Source organism: Triturus cristatus, chromosome 3_2 (assembly GCF_964204655.1).
Source record: "Triturus cristatus chromosome 3_2, aTriCri1.1, whole genome shotgun sequence".
Classification (NCBI taxonomy): Eukaryota; Metazoa; Chordata; class Amphibia; order Caudata; family Salamandridae; genus Triturus; species Triturus cristatus.
Genome location: NC_140584.1, coordinates 745,075,807 through 745,090,975, shown reverse-complemented (window position 1 = coordinate 745,090,975; position 15,169 = coordinate 745,075,807). Strand labels below are relative to the sequence as shown.

Below are 15,169 nucleotides of genomic sequence, written 5' to 3'. Positions count from 1 at the left end.
TTTGTATTGCAGTTATTATGTGATCTCATTTGAGACTGAAACTTTTTACCAGTCCTCGCAAAAAGTCCCGTGGAGGGAAGCCATAAATGAGATGATAACCGAGCTGAAACCAAAGAGGCTTCCATTAAATGATGCCCAGCTCCACGAGCAGTTCAAGAAGCGATTCGGGTACAAAAAAGCGATCAAATGCAAGGTATTTCACATTGTCTACAATATTATGTTAAATATATGATATCATTTTATTCAGTAATGTAAGAAATCCTTAGTGATCAGCTTGTTTCAGTCACAAAGGCACACATTTACATAGCTATAGACACAAAGGTAAATGCATGCCATGTTCTAAGATATGTAGATGAGAAGAAATTGTAAAGTTTTCCAATAAAGGTATGAATGCAATGGGTGAGCACGAGGGGTGCATGAGAAAACATGCCTTTACCATGCAATTCCTTCCTTTGTTTATTTAGCTCACTGTCGTGTCATTGGTATCCAGATAGAACGTGTATATTTTTCGTCTGCCAAGGTCCATGGTGGAACACACACCCTGTTTACAACCCCTTTATTTATTAATAAAACATTTTTAAAATGCCACCACTGGCCCGTGTTTTTCTACTTCTGCAAGAAAAAAGAATATTACATTACTTTATGTAGTAAATCCAACAGAAAATAATTGGATATGAAGCTTTATTCCAGAAGAAATGCCCCAACGCGGAGCAATTACAAATCCGTCTGTTCCCTCCAGTCGGTTCTCTCCTTCTGCCTCAATAGATTCTTGCTATTACAACATTCTCATTCCTAATCCCCGCAGAGGAAACAAAAGAGGGACTATGCAAGATAAATATATCCATAGATATAAATACACAACTACTCATTACTACACATCCTCCCCAAAATAAACAAAATAAAACATGCAAAACACATTATAATGAAAACCAAACTTATATAAACACAGAGAAAATGCGCAGAACATATACAAAACCTTTCATGAGGAAAATAAACATCAGTTGAAAAAAACCCTTAAAATTACATTAGAGAACATTTATTACTTGTAGACAAATACCTGCAATCTCTTGGGTTTGGTGATTCTGCGTCCAAACCTTCCTCACTTTACCTCTTCAGTCTCAGAAGAGGTAGATGGAATCTGTATAGTCTCACACTGGTCACCCACAGGTTGATCTTCCAATCCGTTTTCTCCTTCTTCCCTACTTTCATCACACATATCAGTACCAGTCTTTCCAGCATCACACATTCCCCTCAGCCAATACGAAATTCGCCATCTAACATCTGGAACAACTTTAGGTACTTTCTCCTCTCCCTTATACAAAGGTATGCAACTTAGATGCCACACTTTACCATCGCTAAGCTGTACTGAATTGCATAACACTTTCACAACCTGCAAAGGTTGGAAAAATCTCCCTTCATTCTTCTTATACACACCAGGTTTTTTGACCCTGGCCCAATCTCCTATCGAAATCTATGCTCTTTTATAATTATATCTATTGTCAAAGTATCACTTATATGTACATTGAGCCGTAGAAATGCGTTCTTTCACTGCAACAGGACTCCATTCGCTCCTTTTAGAACTTGACTCCATCCAACATTACTTTCATACAGGGAGATCTGCCCCTCATTATCTCAAAGGAGCTAAATCCAGTGGAAATGCATGGGGTGATGCTATAAGCCCAGACCATGCACCATACCTCCTTAAACCAAGACAAATCAGCTTCCCTGGCCAATGCTATGGTATTCTTAAGTACTCTATGAAAGCGCTCAACTGCACCGTTTCCAGCAGGATTATAAATGGATGTGGTCTTATCACAATACAATTCCTTCTAAGGAATGCCCTAAAAACCTCAGAACAGAATGAGGGTCCTTCTTTAAGAAACACTTTGTCCAGAAAACTCACAATAGCATGGGCATCTGCATTGGAATTACTTTTTTGTCAGGACGTTTTGCAAATTGATCATAGAGAACAGTAACATATTTGAGATCACTACCCTCATGAATGGGCCCTAAAATGTCTAACCCTATTTTTCCCATGGCATCTCAGGACACCTGATGGGAAACAATGGGGTTTGAAAGTTACTAAGGTTTTTTCTGAATTATTGCACAATATACAACTCCTTACTTTGTTTTCAATGGCACAAATACATGGTCATCAATATGTATGCTTGACTCTGCTCTATTGTTTGGTTATCCCTATATGCCCCTCATGGCACAACTCTAGAGCTCTGTCCTTATGACTGTCTGGGAGAACCACTCTGCCTCCTCTTAAAAGTTTATCAATCTCGATGGTCATTTCAATTATAAGTACCCTTGTAGCTGGCGACAGTGGTTACAATACTTTTGAATCTTGGGTCAAAAACTTGTAATGCTCGTGCCTTGCAGATGTCATTCTTGATACCTTGGAAAGCCTTTTCACATTCATCAGACCATACAAAATCACACTTATTCTTCAATAACTTTCTAATGGGAAACGTTTTCTCAAGAAACTGGTTACATATTTGGCGTAAAATTCTGCCAAGCCTAAAAACTCTCTAATCTCGTGTGTATTGGTGGGAGCGGGAGCTTCTTTATGGAACAAATCTTTTTTATTCATTTTAAAAGGCACATCACAGAATGTACACAGCCAATTGCCTACAACCACAGGAGCCGGCGGCTAGGGAAAGATGCTCAGAATATATATGTACACACATAGCTACAATGCCTACATTCCGGAGGCTGGCAGTGCTAATGAACATGCCTGATACATAAGAACAAAACGAAAACCATCAAAAGGATAGTGCAGGTCCAAAAACAGGAACCCATGCAAGGAAAGGCAACCCCTCCCACCCTCCCTCCCTCCCCCCGAAGACAAAAGTAAAAAGGAAAAAGAAAAGAGGTGCCCGTAGCATGTGCCCTCAGGTGCTAGAAAGTGACCCGACCCCACCCACCCGGCTTAATCCAGATACACCCGTCACCCCAGATGAGGAAAACCCTTTTCCTGAGCTCGAGGGATCAGCTGCAGGACTTGCAAGAGTTTGAGGTAAGTGACTTCACGGAGTTCTTTCGATAATAACTCAATGAACGGAGCCTATAGTTCTGCATATTTCTCGCCTTTCAGGTCCTGCATCAGAGAAAGGCGTTCCATAGCTAGGGTCGTCCACAGTCTATGAAGCCATGTCGTATGTTCCGGGACGGTGGCAGTGCCCCAGTGAACCAGAATCGCTTGACGTGCTGCGAGTAGCGCTAATGCCATCTGCCTACCGCACAATGACCGCAACGGGAAAGATATTGGGTTCGAGAGTCCTAGGAGAGTGTAGGCCGGGAAGCGAGGAATCTCAGTCTCGATTGCCGCGTCAATATCATTGAGCACCTGCTCCCAGAATCTCTCCAGTCAGCATCACCAGGAGTTGCACAAGGCACTGAGGGCCTGGGCAGAAGTTCACATAGTACTGGGTGACACCATAGGAGAGGATGATTAAATGGAGGATGACCCCTCTGAGGTACCATCTTCAATGCATGAGAGGGTGACCCCTCAATTAGAGCTTCCTGCAAAGGCAGGGAACAGTGTCTCTTCTTTCGGCCTGTCCCCAGAACAACTGACAGAGAGGAGAGAAGACAGAGAGTTTAAATTGCAGATGGCAAAATTAAAAATGGAGGCCGAGGAGAAGAGAGCCTTGGAAGAAAAAAAGGTTGAAAAAGCCTTGGAAGATAAAAAACATATTGATGACTCATGAACTGAGTCTAAAAGAGCTGGACAGCAAAACCAGACAGGCAGGTTACAGCAGTGATGGTGGCAGCATACATGCAGTACCTGATGTAGAGAACTAGGTTGGTATACCCAAGGATTTGTTGCTCTGTTATGTGGTGAGAGAAGAAATTGATAAATGGTTTTCTGCATTTGAAGTTGCACTGAAGGCTCACAAGGTACCCGAGGAGCACTGGGGGTAGTCTATGGAAATACATGCCAACGCTTGGAAGGTATACACTTCTTACGTTGGAGGTTAGGGATCAAATAAAGTGTACCCCTATGATGGCCAAATTTGGACAGAACCCTGAAAAGTATTGCCAAATATTCAGGGACAGCCGGAAGCTCCCCAATCAATCCTAGATAGATTTAGTTGATTACTCCAGTAAGGCACTTAATGGCTGGGTAATGGGTAGCAAGGTTAGTGATTTTAATGGGTTGTACCATTTAATCATGAGAGAGCACATGCACAGTATCTGTTTTTCTGAGTTGCACCAGCACCTAGTGTACTGTAAGCTGACCCCAGGAAGCTTGCCGATGTGGCAGACCTCTGGTCTAGCATCAGAGTGTCCAAAAAAGTATCTGGGGGGGACTCCCACAAAGGTGGTCAACGTTCCCAACAGAAGAAAGAGGGGGGAGAAAAACGTAAAAATAAATATTTCCCTAAAGGCCCCCAAAATAATTTCCAAGGGAGTGGTGGTAACCAATCCCAGTCTTATCCTAAAAATAAGGGGTTCTTTTATCATAAGACGGAGGTTTGTACCTCAATGTACTGAGTGCTACAAGTATGGGCACTCCAGGGGTGACTCTAAATGTCCCAAACGACACAGCCCCCAGTGGAGGGCAGACACCTAAATTGGCAAGTGTAATGCTGAGTGAGAAGATGGTCCCAGTTAGCTAGGGGGGACAGACAGAGGTGAACCTAGTTTCCCTGTGGGATAGAGAAAGGGTGCCAGAAGCCCAAAAGCCTGCAAATACTTCAAAGTATAGGCAGTGTGTCACCATTAAAGGGCAACAAGTGGAGGCTCTGCGAGACACGGGAGCCAGCATGACAACTGTCAAGTGCCAGCTGGTGTCTGCAGAGCAGGTCCTACCGAACAAAATCCACCAACTCGTAGTTGGTGACAATCGCAGGAGCCATCTGCCAGTGGCTCTGGTTCTGTTTGAGTGGGCGGGGTGTCTCATGTTCTCTGAAAGTTGCTGTGAACCCTGCCATGCCTGTTGATTGTTTGTTAGTCAATGACCTTGAGCACACTGACTGGAGGGGGGTAGAGCTCAGGTCTCACTTGTAGATGATGGGATTGCCTGTGTGGGTCTGTATGACCACATGGTCCATGGCTGCCCGGGAAGGGAGTCAAGAGAGTATGGATCCTGGAACAATGTCCCAGACAGCCTCCAAGGAGAGGGGGAATGGGCGTGGGAAACCAGCCCCTGAAGTTCTCGTGGTGAAGGTTGACAGTGTCCCGGACAAGGAAGCCTCCGAGCCAACTGGGGAGGATATTGCCATCCTGTGTGACCTATCTGAGCTTGCCAGCTGGCAAGTTGAGGGTGGGCCCACCAGTGAGGAATTCTGCCAAGCGCAGAGAGAGTGCCTTACTCTTGAGGGCTTGAGGCGACAGGCCTTAGCATATGCAGCAGGCTGATGCCTCTGGGGATCACCTGATCTACTGGGAGATTGAAATCCTTTATAGTGGGCCTAGGGCTCCTGGTGCTGTGGCAGCCTGTGTGCTGGGGGTTTCCCAGTGTTACGGGGCCTTCCTACTGGGTTTGTCTATGTCATACCTCTGGCAGGACATTTGGGGCAAGACAAGACCTTTTATTTTATTTTATTTTGCGATTTCTAGAGCGCCTGGTGACCCGTAGGCATCCCCGCGCTATTCAACCTATAAAGATCCTGAAGGAGGAGGAGGGAGTGTCTTATTTGGGGAACAGGAGGGTTTTGAGTTTCTTACGGAAGACCATGTAGGAGGGTTCCAGGCGTAGACTGAGAGGGAGTGAGTTCCAAGCAGTGGCGGCTTTGACCGAAAAGCGGCGACCGCCGGTGCGAGCCTTCCTGAATTTGGCCACCGTAGCAAGATGTTCGGCGTCGGAGCGAAGGGGTCTTGAGGCTTTATATGGGGTAACCATATTTTTAAGCGCGGCAGGGCCAGCTCCATTGATGAGCTTGTGGGTGGTACATAAGGCCTTGAACTCTACTCGTTGGCGGACAGGGAGCCAGTGTAGAGTTTTGAGGGCAGGCTTAGCTGACACTCTGGGGGAGAGATTCATAATGAGCCTGGCCGCCGCATTCTGGGTGCGTTGGAGTTTGTCCAGGGTGTACTCCGGGGCCCCCAGATAAATAGCGTTGCTATAATCGAGCCGGGCCAGGACAAGACCCTGAACAAGTAATTTCCTGGATGGGAGGGGAAGAAGGGGCAGGATCTTGCGTACGGACCGCAAGAGACCCAAGCAGGTGCCTGCTGTCTTGGCTGCCTGTGTTTTCATGGAAAGGTCGGGTTCCAACCAAACTCCTAGAGTTTTGATTTCATTTCTAGGAGAGGGGATTTCGCCGAAAGTGTCGGGCCAAGATGTGGGTGGGAAGGTAGTCCATTTATTACCCAGGAGCATGATCTCGGTCTTAGCGCCATTCAGCTTCAAGGCCGAGTCACACATCCAGGTATGAATGTCCTGGAGGCAGTGCAGCAAGCTGTCAGGATGGTTATCCAGGTGGGACAGGGAGACGACAAGTTGGGTGTCGTCAGCGTAGTTGATTATTTTTATGCCGTAGGGGGCCACTACGTCTTCCAGGGGAGCCATATAGACATTAAACAGGGTGGGGCTGAGCGACGACCCCTGGGGAGCTCCGTTCTTCAGTGGAAGAGGATCTGACCGGGAGTTGCCGTCCCACACCTGAAAGGATCGATGGGAGAGAAAGGATTCGATCCACGCTCGCGCTGTACCCACAATTCCTGCCTTGGCCAGGCGGTGTAATAGGACACAGTGGTCCACCGTGTCAAAGGCGGCGCTAAGATCCAGGAGGATCACTGCCACTGATCCCCCTGAATCTAGGATACACCTTGCCTCCTCGATGTCCGAGCCATGGCCGGGTCGGAACCCAGTTTGAGATTGGCGCAAGATGTTGTTTGTCTCGAGAAATTGGGATAGTTGCGAGTTGACTAGTTTTTCAGCCATCTTACTGATACAAGGGAGCAGTGAGATCGGTCTGTAGTTGGACATGTCGTTCGGGTTCAGTTGGGGCTTTTTCAGCAAAGCCTTCACGACTGCGTTCTTCCAGTTGGGGGGTACCGTTCCACCAGTGAGGGAAGAGTTGATAAGGTCCCTGATGATAGGGGCTATGGTTACCTTTTTAAGGAATCTGGCTGGGGCTGGGTCAAGGGGGGAACCGCTTTTCATTTTCTCTAGTGTGGACGTCACCTCGGTGAGGGAAACTGATCTAAAAGTCTCCAGCTGTGGGCTGTTGTTTTCGTCCGCTGAGGCCAGGGTGGGAGGGGGACTGACCGTAGGAAGGGAGTCCAGTATCCGCAGGATTTTAGACTCAAAATAATTGGCCAGATCCTTGCTTCTGTCTGGGGGGGGGGGGGAGTGAGTGGGGGGTGCTGTTGGGATGTTAAGTAGTTCTTTAACTATCTGATAGGATTCTTTGGCTGAGTTGGTCGCGGTTTGTATTCTATTGTCGTAGAACGTAGATTTAGCTGATTTCAAGGCAGTTTTATATTGTCTTACCGCGTTGTGATATATGTCCTTGTTGCTGTGTAGCCAGTCTTTCCTCCATGCTCTCTCCGCCTTTTTGCACACTTTACGGAGCGCTCTAAGTTCGGAATTATACCAGGGGGCATGGCGCTTGGTCTTGTTTTTCACCTCCCGATTTTTGATGGGTATGAAGCTGTCGAGGGATAAGGAAAATCCAGTCTCTGAACTGGCTGTCTGCCACGGTAGGGTCGGCTGCGAGACTGGGGATAGTGGCGTCCAGCGCCAAGGCCCAGTTGTCCGTCGAGAGTCTGGCCCAGGATCTATCCCTGGTAAAAGAAGGGGGGTTGTGGGGTTTCTTAAAGGCTCCTGGGAGATGGGTTAAGACCAGGAAGTGGTCCGTCCACGGAAGGGGGAGGGAGTTGGTGAACTGGAGTGAAGGGATGTTCGAGAATACAGGGTCGAGCAGATGTCCTTTCACGTGCGTGGCTCCTGAGTTAGTCAAGGAGAAACCAAGGGCATCCAGTTCGCTGATAAAGTCAGACGATCCTGTGTCAGTTAGATCATTGAAATGGATGTTGAGGTCGCCTGTAATCAGGAAGTTAGATGTTAAGTGGGCCAGGGATGAGACGGATTCAAGAAAAGCGGCGGAGAAGGGGCCGAAGTGTCCAGGGGGTCTATAGACCAGAAGGCCTGACAAGGAATAGGTCGGCGAGAGCGTCAGTGTGAACATACAACTCTCCGACTCCTTGCTCTGGATCTCGGTAGATCGGCAGGAGAAGTAGTCTCGGTAGATGATGGCTATACCACCACCTCGACCTAGAGGGCGGGGTTGGGACATGATGAAAAAGCCCGGGGGGAGGGCCGAAACTATGTCGGAATTAGAGTGGCCGGTGATCCAGGTTTCAGTTAAGAAGAGTATATCCAGCTCGTGATCGACAATTAAGTGGTTTATGAGAAGGGCGTGCTTCGGAAGCGATCTACAGTTGAGTGTCGCTAATTTGAGGCCGGGGAGTGGGGCGGCCATCCTGGGAAGGAGTAGGTTACCAGGTTTGCAGATGTTACACCTAGTGAAGGGGACATTCGGGTCATGTATGGCCTGACAGGTGGTGTTTTTCGAAGGTCTGAGGCTGAGGAGGTCTCGTCGAGAGTAAGGTATCCTAATGGCAGTAGGTTCCGGCATGGGGGCTGGCCCTAGGCCCGGTCGTGCGCGGACGGGCGCAGACGGGCTTGCCTTAGGCGCGCCTTCGGCGCGCAGACGGCGCTCCCGCTGCGCTCGTCTGCTGCGCGTCCTGTGATTGCACATCCTTATGGGTAGGAAAGGGGGCGGGTGGGCGTGGCCTCAAGGTGGGCGTGGCCTCAATTCCTCGCCGTCAACGGCGGTCTAATGTTTGTTTTTAGCTTGTTCGGTGCAGCGAAGGGGTCGCTGTTCAGGCGTGTCTCGAGCCCGCTGCAGGAGGTGCCAGCCGGGTGAGTGCGCAGATAAAAATACACGTTATTCAGGAGTGACACAAGAGAAATACAATTTAAAAATCGGACGTCTCCCGGCTTCCGCCTCAGGAGATTTGCAGGTTGGCCAGGCCAGACCAGGCTTGTCTCCCACTTCTATTGGCCCAGAGCACTTTCTGCAGTTGCTGTCCCACCTCCCAGGCCACTGGGAAAACAGGGAAAAAGCAAAAAGCGCCCCTGATCCAACTACCAGTCATTGGCACCCCCTTTGAATGGGTGGACATCGACATTATTGGACCCTTGGACCCAATGACAGCCTTAAGCAACAGGTTTGCCCTGGTCTTGTCGGACCATGCCACCTGCTACCCAGAGGCCATCCCTCTGAGGTCAGTGACTGCCCCAGTGGTGGCTAGAGCTCTGATGGTGATCTCTACCCCTGTTAGGTTCCCCAAGGTGGTAGTGTCTGACAAAGGCACTAACTTTATGTCTGCATACATAAAGTCCATGTGGGATGAGTGAGGTGTAACTTACAAGTTCACCATACCTTATGACCCCAAACCAATGGTCTTGTGGAGAGTTTCATCAAGACCTTGAAGGACATGATTATAGGCCTGCCTGAGCCCATGAGGCGTAAGTTGGATGTCCTCTTGCTATGCCTCCTCCTCGCCTACAGGGAGGTGCCACAGAAAGGAGTTGGGTTCAGCCTCTTTGAACTCATCTATGGCCACTCTGAGGGGACCTCTGAGCCGTGTCAAGCAGGAGAGGAAGAAAGCTCCCAAGAATATCCTCCCACCCCCCAGGATGTGGTCAGCTACAGGCTGGCCCTCCGCAACCAGATTTATCGCTTCTGAAAGAAGGCCAAAAGTAACCTAGAGGCCAGCCAAGCAGTCATAAAACTCTGGTGTGACCAGAATGCCACTCTGGTGGTTTCAGCCTGGCCAGAAGGTGTGGGGCATGGAACTAGTAGAGCTCAGGGCTCTCCAGGACCGCTGGACTGGCCCATATGAAGTCAAGTAGCGTAAGTTGGTGGATCTCCAGACCCCTAGAAACCCCGAATCGTGCAGACTTAACCCTCACTTAGAGAGATTCAAAGCGAGCATGCTCCTTGTGACAGAAAAGCGAGTGCCCCCACACCTTCTTCCATTTCTTAACACATCCCCTGGACTTGCAGATCGTTTCCTCTGCCCTCTGATACCAGTCCAAGTCTCGTAGCCATCGGTCCCATTGTGGGGGCGCCTGTGCCCCCCAGCAACTGGCTATATTACGTTTTGCCAACCCCGGCTGCCATAGCCAACGAGATCTCATTATACCTGGACCAGTCCGTGGCTCCTTTAATCATAAGTAGTAGCCTCCTGGGTTCCACCGGGACCGGCGATCCCACTACTGTTGCCATCGTGTGTGCTACTTTGGTCCAGAAGGGCACTATGTTCGGGCATTCCCATAGAATATGGTAAAATGTACCCTCCCACTGACATCCCCTCACACACAGGGGGGACAGGCTCCTGCCCCATGAGAATAGGTGGGTTCGCGGGTATTACACCCGATGAAAGATTTTTAATTGCACGAGACGGAACCTAGTGCGGATTGCAATTTCGCGGGGGCTTTGCAGGGCATCCTGCCAATCCTCGTCCTCCAGGCTTCTGACATCCCCCACCCATCTCTGCCGCAGGGACACTAGAGGGTCAGGCATATTATTTATGAGCTTGCGATAGATAGTAGCTGTGGGTTTTTCTAGAATGGTGTCGAGTAGGAGCCTGTTCTCCATAGGAGAATATTCCGGGATCGAAGTGTCTGTGTGTATGTAAGAGCGCAGGGCGTGTGTAAGGCGCAAATAGTGATAGTGCTGGGAGTCATGTAGTTGGTACTCTTGATTGAGATAGTCAAAGGATCTAGGGGCACTCCCTTTCCATACATTGCCCAAGTAGTCGATCCCGATTAATTTCCATTCCTTGAAGCCTGTTAGTCTTGTCACCTCCGTTAGCTGGGCTCCAAGCCAGAGCGGGGTCATACCTGTCAGGGTGACTGCCCACCCCAGAAATTTATTGGCCTCCCTCCAGCACTGAAGCACCACCCCGTGTGCGATGGTAGATCCCTGCATTGTTTTCGTGAGTACAGAAGAGGCTCGCAATTGCCTCCGGGCATGACATATCTATCCAACCTGTAAGCAGGTTCCGACCCTGCCGCATACACCCAGTCATTAACCACCTGCAGCTGGGAAGCCCAATAATACAGTTGGACGTCCGGGAGGGCCAGCTCCCCGTCATACACCCCTCTTGTGTGATTTTGCAACGCTATCCTCGGGTTTCCACCTTCCCAGAGCAGCATCCGCAGAGCCTGGGATATGCGCCTGAACACCCCACTGGGGACCGGGTATGGTGTGTTTTGTAGGATATATAGGAGTCACGGCAATGCCAGTATCTTAAAGAGCGCGGCGCGCCCCATCGGGGAGAGAGGCAAAGACCTCCAGTGGGTAACGTCCGATGCTAGTCGCGCCAGGTGGGGCTCAAGGTTTTTGGTGAAGAACTCCGCCCTGTCCCTGGTGATGTACACCCCCAGATATTTGAATCCATCAGTCGTTATTGAGGCAGGACACCTCATCGGAATCCGTGGGGGAGGGCCCGAGAGAGGGTAAATCAAATATTTGGCCCAATTAATCGTGTAGCCGGAGTAGCTACCAAACAGTTCGAAGAGATGGAGAGCCTGCGCCATTGAGTGGTAGGGTCTGGTCATATAAAGGACAATGTCATCTGCGAGAGGTCAGCATTTTCAACCCCGGAGGACCACTTCCAGTTTTGGGTAATGCCCTTTGGATTTAAAAATGCCCCTGCTATCTTCAAAAGGTTGGTTAACAGGGTCCTGACTGGTAAGGAGGCCTTTTGACGTTGCTATCTATAGTTTCAGCTGGGCACCTGCATCACCTCCAGGAGGTTATCCAGGTCCTGCAGCAGGCAGGCCTGATCATCAAGACCAGTAAGCGCCAGATTGGGCAGGGTTCCGTGGTGTATCCGGGACACCCTCGTAGGTGGGGGCAAGGTGCAGCCCCTTCAGGCCAAGATTGAAACCATCATGGCCTGGCAACCACCTTAAACCCAAACAGAAGTGAGAGCCTTCCTAGAAAGGTGTTAAGGGTTGAGGAACCATTGTTTCCCTCTTAACTGAGCTAACTTCCAAGAATCAGCCCAGATTGGTGATCTGGACAGAGGATTGTGAGAAAGCCTTTAATTCCCTCAATGAGGCCATGTGCACAGCACCTGTGCTTAGGGCCCCTGATTTCTCCAAGCAATTCACCATGAAAACGGGTGGTTCAGAGCATGGTGTAGGGGCAGTCTTAGCACAGCTAAATGAAGAGGGCCTCAACCAATCAGTATCCTTCATTAGTAGGAGGTTACTTTCACATGAACAGAGGTGGAGTGCCATTGAAAGAGACGCTTTTGCTGTGGTCTGGGCACTGAAGAAGTTGAGACCATACCTGTTTGGGACTCACTTCCTGGTTCAGACAGACCACTGGCCCCTCAGATGGCTCATGCAGATGTGGGGTGAGAATCCCAAAGTGTTGAGGCGGTCCAGCTACCTACAGAGAATGGACTTTATGATACAACACCGTCTGGGGTGAGATCACACCAATACTGATGGTCTCTCAAGGTTTTTCTGCCTTAGTGAAGAAAACACCTAGTAAAGAGGGGTTGGGTAGCTCTGCCCACTTTCAGCTGGCCAGGACATGCGTTAGATCAGATAGCCTTAGGGTGGTCTTCCCCTCAACGTTTTGGCTACCTCCTCCATTGTTCTGACCTCATTCTTGCTGGCTTGCCTCCTGATTGAAATCTCAGGGACATAAAAGACTTCCAACTCACTTGTATCTGCACCTGGACTCTGCCATCTATGAGTCTGACCTGCCAAGTGGTGCCACCTCAGTCCTGGACCTTTGGAAGTGAGGCCTGAGGTGCTTCTCTGGCCGATCTATGGATCTTCATAGGAACTGGCACATCTTTACCGTTGCAGGCATCAGAACCGGCGCATCTTTGCCTTTGCATGGATCGGAACCGCAGCATCTTCAGGGCTTTATGGAGCAGACCTGGCGCATAGTCCTCGGAACCAGCACATCGCCCTTGGAGTCGACACATTCTCTGCTACAAGAGCAGAACTGACACATTGCATTTAGGACCAGCATATTGCCCTCGGAACCGACTCATGACTGCATTTGCGTTGGGAAAACCGAAGCATCTCCCTCTGGTGCGGGTTCGAAACGACACATCACATCGGTTGAACGCCGCATCTTCCTTCACATCGACGCAAACCATGATCAAGGTACTTGTGTTTAGCGGGCCCATGTGGGTCCCTGTATCTGGCCCGTGCTCCGTTGCGGTCGGCCAAAAGTTTAGACTTTGCCCTGGTCTGGGCCGACCAGATTTCCCAAATAGGCGCTTATTGCTTCTAAGCACTATTTTACAGTTTATTCTTTAAAAAATCATATCTCAAGTTCAACTTACTGCAATTTTGTGGTTTTGGTCTTGTTTTATTTATTACATTAATCTCCATGTTTCTAACCTGATGTGGAATCTTTTGTGTGGTGTTTTCACTGTTTTACTGTTTGAAGTGTTGGACAAAGACTTTATACATTGCCTCTAAGTTAAGAGTGACTGCTCTGTGGCAAGCTACCAGAGAGTGAGCAAGTGTTAATTTTGTTTTTTCCCTGCACTTATCCCGACTAGGATTGTGGTTCCGACTTGGACAGGCTGCATAGCTCTGGCAACCAGAAACCCAATTTCTAACAGTAACCAGTACAGATACTGCAGTGTTGGCAACATTTTTCTTTTCCTAAGGCCTCCTAATATTCTCGCTGCAGCATTCTGAACTAGCTGATGCTTGTTAAGAATTGGTTCAGCTGTTCTTAGATAAGTACTGGTCCTGTAGTAAGATTGCACTGTACTTGATTACAGTGGGAGAAACATAAACATCCATAAAAGACAGAACATGGTGGAGTGTCCTAAGATGGTGGAGGTAGGACCTGGCTGTTGATGCAACCAGGGAATCCAAAGAGGGCTTGCACTGTCTCCTATAGATGTGGCCAGTAAATTGTCGCCCCAAAAGGAGTTGAGCTATCAGTAAGAAAAAGATTCTCTTTAGACCGATTGAGTGTTTGAACATTTTCAAACATCCATTTAACATCATTCACCATCTCACTGCTGCTGAACAGATGGTTAATTTTGCTGATTGCCTAACAATTGCATTGGGCCCTCCCTCAACTGACCAGGCTGAAAGTAAACATGTTATCTGCTTACATATAGAAGGTTATTCCCGGAGTTCGAAGAAGATAAGCTAAAGTTTGAATATAAGTAAGACGAGTATTGCCCACTGGGGCACTTCACAATTCAGCTCTAAGTGGTGGTGGACTGAGTGCTGCCCACCTGAATCCACTGAAGCACTTGGCCTATCATACAGCAGTTTTATGACCTCCTATGACTGGAGAAGGGTTGTTAAGATTATAGGCTCAATCCAGCTAATGGTCCCTCGTTTCAGGTCGGCTTGTTCTGGCAGCAGATTATTCAGTGTCTGTGGTCCTTGTCGCCTATGCTCTGCCTCCTGACCTGCACCACATTTCAAAATATGAGTAGTTTCACAAACGTCTGAAACCGTTTCTCCTTTGCTTAATCACTTTGCTAATTGTATTGTAGTACTCAGAGTGTCAATATGCCATTGGGTGAATGAGCACTCTATACATACATATATCCTTAACACATTACAGATCATCCAGTTCAGACAACACATGCATTCTGATGCTCCTCCTGCCTTAACTCCTGCATAAAGGGGATGAAGCAGGCCATTTTCCTCCACAAATATTTATATATTGCTCAGGACTATTTTCTTCTCTCAGGTCCAGCATCATTGAAACCTGTTTCCCAGGTAGGCGACTTATCCATTGCCATAGCTGTCACCAGTGTGAGGGGAGATGGCGGTAGAAGCTGTACCGCACTACTGTTGTGTAGTTGTAGTTACTTCAGGTCCTACCAAAATTGACCACATCTGTCAATCTAATCCCTATTTGACATTTGTCCTGAATGTGTGAAACTGAAGTTACTACCACTTCAAGATGGGTCTAGTCAGAGTTAAACAGGCAGAAACATGAAACAGATTGGTGAAGAGAGGGACAAAAATACCTCCATCTTCCATATCCCCCGAGACTTTGAACAAAGTACAGTCTTTTGCATTTTTGCCAAGTGTTTTCAAGATGTTGTCTGAGTTCAGTTCAGGCAAGAAGACTTCTTCCAAATCTACACAAAACAGGGGCCAATGTATTTGGAGTACCTG

The 15,169-nt window shown here is 48.5% G+C and overlaps 1 protein-coding gene across 1 annotated transcript in view; it reads left to right on the top strand.

Moving 5' to 3' along the window:
• Positions 1–15,169, top strand: part of ANKAR (ankyrin and armadillo repeat containing) — a 1,190,398-nt gene that overhangs the window by 319,413 nt on the left and 855,816 nt on the right. The window contains exon 6 of the mRNA XM_085646861.1: positions 13–193. Within this exon, the coding sequence (XP_085502987.1) occupies positions 13–193 (181 nt within the window). The remainder of the gene's footprint in view (positions 1–12; positions 194–15,169) is intronic.